Genomic DNA, 3441 nt, shown 5'->3' on the forward strand with positions numbered 1-3441 from the left:
ATGTTATTTTATATTAAGGGTATTTTTAATATGCTTTTTTTGATGGAATGTGGGAAATTGATTGAAGGTGTTTTTTGGTGTATGAAATGTAGGGAATTTAGGTCTTTTTTAAGTGTAAGAATTTATGAAATGTAGGAAGAGAAACCATTTCAAACAACATATTTACCACTTAATTCGTTCATGATTAAAAATATAAATCTGGAAATCAAAGATGGTAAAATTAGGTTTATTGATTTTCGTAACGAAGAAATTGTTATTCAACTTCATTTAAAACAAAAGAACTAATTAATCACTCTTCATTCTCTTCTTGAATATATAGGTAATCTTCAAAACTATATTTTTAAATGAATTAATTTAGTCTGTTTTTTTATCCAAAAAAGAGTTATCTCCCTTTTCTAGACTAAAAATAACATTACTTAAAATGAGACTATTAAAAACCGGATGATAAGCGAAACAAGGATGTTATTTTATATAAGGGTATTTTTAATATGTTTTTTTTTGATGGAATGTGGGAAATTGATTGAGGGTGTTTTTTGGTGTATGAAATGTAGGGAATTTAGGATGTTTTATGAAATGTAAGGAATTTAGGTCTTTTTTAAGTGTAAGAATTTATGAAATGTAGGATGTTTTGCTGTAAGAATTTATGAAATGTAGGGAATTTAGGTCTTGTTTTTTTGGAGCTCATAGATTGGTCGCATTTTTCNCATGAAATGAAATGGAATGTGGAAAAATGCGACCAATCTATGAGCTCATATACTACTCCCCCAAAACCGATTGAATATGGTGGTTTTATAATTAGGACATTAGATGATATAAAACGTTATTTTTCAAATCCAAACTTAGATTTACCAAAGAGCATTACACCAATTGTTGATAATAAAGGGTTATTGTTTAATGGATTTAGAATAACATTTAGTGCATATTCACCACAATTCAAAATCGATACAAAAGACTTTATATTTACATTAATAGAAGGATTAATAGATTTAATGAATGGGGGGATGTTGATATTGCCCGAAACAAGAAGATTAAAAGACGTTGATCTATATATAAAAGCTATTAATCAAGATGATGAATACGAAGTTGACGAAGTAGATGATTATGCTGAAGACAATTCAATCATACTAGAAATAGACGAATAGGAAGAGGAGATAGCTAGAGAAAACAGTGGACAAGGTATAACTTTTTTATCCGATAATAATGAAGAATTGCTTAATAGATTAGAAATAATATTAGCAGCAATGAAAGAAGGTCATCGTTCAGACAGACAATATAATGCATATTAAAAAGATTCCCAGAGAAAGGTATTATAGATAAAAATGATTATAAAAACGTAATTGATAAAATTATCCAATAAAAATAGTCATTGAAAAAATGCCAAATAAAGAACAATTATTCGTCATCACCTCAAATAGATCAGACATTAAATTGTCTCTAGATTATGAGTATGAACTCGATCGCAATGAAGAATATATATAAAATATTTCTCTGTTTACAATTCCATTAGAAATATTAACGAAAATAATAACCAGATGAAAATATCAACAGATAACGGAGCTACATTCAAAACCATACGTTTACTACCAGGAAGCTATGAATACGTTGTCATAAACGAATATCTATCTGCATATGAAGGAAGTACAAATGGTAAAAACAATATTGAATTCGAAGGTAATTTGAATCTGAACAAAATATAATTGATATTGAGAAATAAGAGTCAAGTTGATTTCAACGTAGAAAATTCTTTGAATACTTTATTAGGATTTGATAAGCAAATATACACACAATCCACTTTAGCGCCGCATAAAGCTAATATTCCAACATTCACTGTACCGATTGGATATAGAATTATAGAGAAACCATTTCAAACAAACATATTTACCACTTAATTCGTCCATGATTAAAAATATAAATCTGGAAATCAAAGATGGTAAAAATAGGTTTATTGATTTTGGTAAATTGTTATTCAACTTCATTTAAAACAAAAGAACTTATTAATCACTCTTCATTCTCTTCTTGAATATATAGGTAATTATCAAAATTATACTCATCTTTATTTCTATAAGGAAACATGAATCCTCCACTGTTTTCTCTTTACAAGATTCAAATAACTTCTAAAAACTTTCTTTTGTTTATCATCATCCTTTGGAATAACTACTCCATTCGTGAAACTTCTTTCGCATCTTTTATTAAATTCATTCGACACACCATGTCCACTAGCCAACTAAATATAATCTTCTACACTTGTCTTATTATTAGAATAACCCTTAAACGTTTTTCTTTTAAAACACCATCAGATATTATATTTGACTTATTGGCGCCATCACCGTAATCATTCTTGCCTTTACAATATTCATTTTCAGATATCAACCCAGCTCGATTTAATTTATCCCAATTTCTAGATGAAATGTATAAACTATCAGTGTCGGTATAGTATATTTCAGGTTTATAAAATCCATTTATTACATGAATGAAATTATTCATTATTTTTTTACTGTGAGATAAAACGAATGATCCCAAATGACTAGGTGTTAGACCTGTAGATTTAGTTGAGTGACCTTAAGCAGTAATCTCTTTTTCTTTAATTTTTGTCTCAACGAAATATTGAGTATCATTTATTTTTTCATAGTTTTTAACATGTGAGTCGAAGTTAGCCTGAAATGTTACTTCATTCCACAAATGATTTCTCGTGTTTCTATCCTTCTGAATAGATTTACCATACAAAGAATTGCCTAATAATTTCATGCAATTACTACCCACAATATTACCTTCTCGTTTATATTTATTTCTAAGATCTCTTAAAATTAAAATATAATCTCTATATGGTGGAGTTTTAAAATTTTCTTCATATACTATACCATCTAATATTCTAATAATTCGTCCACCGGCTTTAACTATTTCTTGAATATCGACCGATGTTAAAACATCTGAACAGAAACCATTTCTAAAACCGATTTTACTGCCAGTTTCCTTTTTTCCTTCTTTATTCGTGAAAGTGATTTTATCTTTAGCTGGTATCGGTTGGAAGAACATGTTTTTCGGATAGTTAAACCACACTTTTAAAATAGCTGTTCTAGGTATAAATTTCTGTTCATTGAAGAGTTTTACAAATTTTTTTTCTTCTTCTTCTGGTAGAAACGGTCTAGCACTTTCTGCTTTTGGATATTCACTGTCTAAATCCGACATTGCTGAAGCGTACAAACCATTAGCATCAAATACCATTAGTTTATTGCAGTTTATTTTTTTAAGTTTTGAATTAACTTCTGTTTTGTCTTTTGTGCTAGAGCTGTATCCTTTGAATAAATCAATTATGTTATCTCTTCTTGTATTATCACTTCGTGTTTCACTTTGTGAAATACTTTCTGTATCACTTCGTGTTTCACTTTGTGAAATACTTTCAGTATCACTTGGTGTTTCACTTTGTGAAATAAATTCCTTTAA

The 3441-nt window shown here is 28.5% G+C and overlaps 1 protein-coding gene across 1 annotated transcript; it reads right to left on the bottom strand.

Annotated features, from left to right (window-relative positions):
* Positions 1-2559: 2559 nt before the first annotated feature.
* On the bottom strand, positions 2560-3186 carry LOTGIDRAFT_158421 (hypothetical protein; the record flags this gene model as incomplete). The annotated part of the gene is made up of 1 exon (XM_009051578.1): positions 2560-3186. One exon carries the CDS (start codon positions 3184-3186, stop codon positions 2560-2562), a length of 627 nt encoding a protein of 208 aa, XP_009049826.1.
* Positions 3187-3441: the final 255 nt, after the last annotated feature.

This window comes from Lottia gigantea (assembly GCF_000327385.1).
Source record: "Lottia gigantea unplaced genomic scaffold LOTGIsca_17, whole genome shotgun sequence".
NCBI classification, from domain to species: Eukaryota; Metazoa; Mollusca; class Gastropoda; family Lottiidae; genus Lottia; species Lottia gigantea.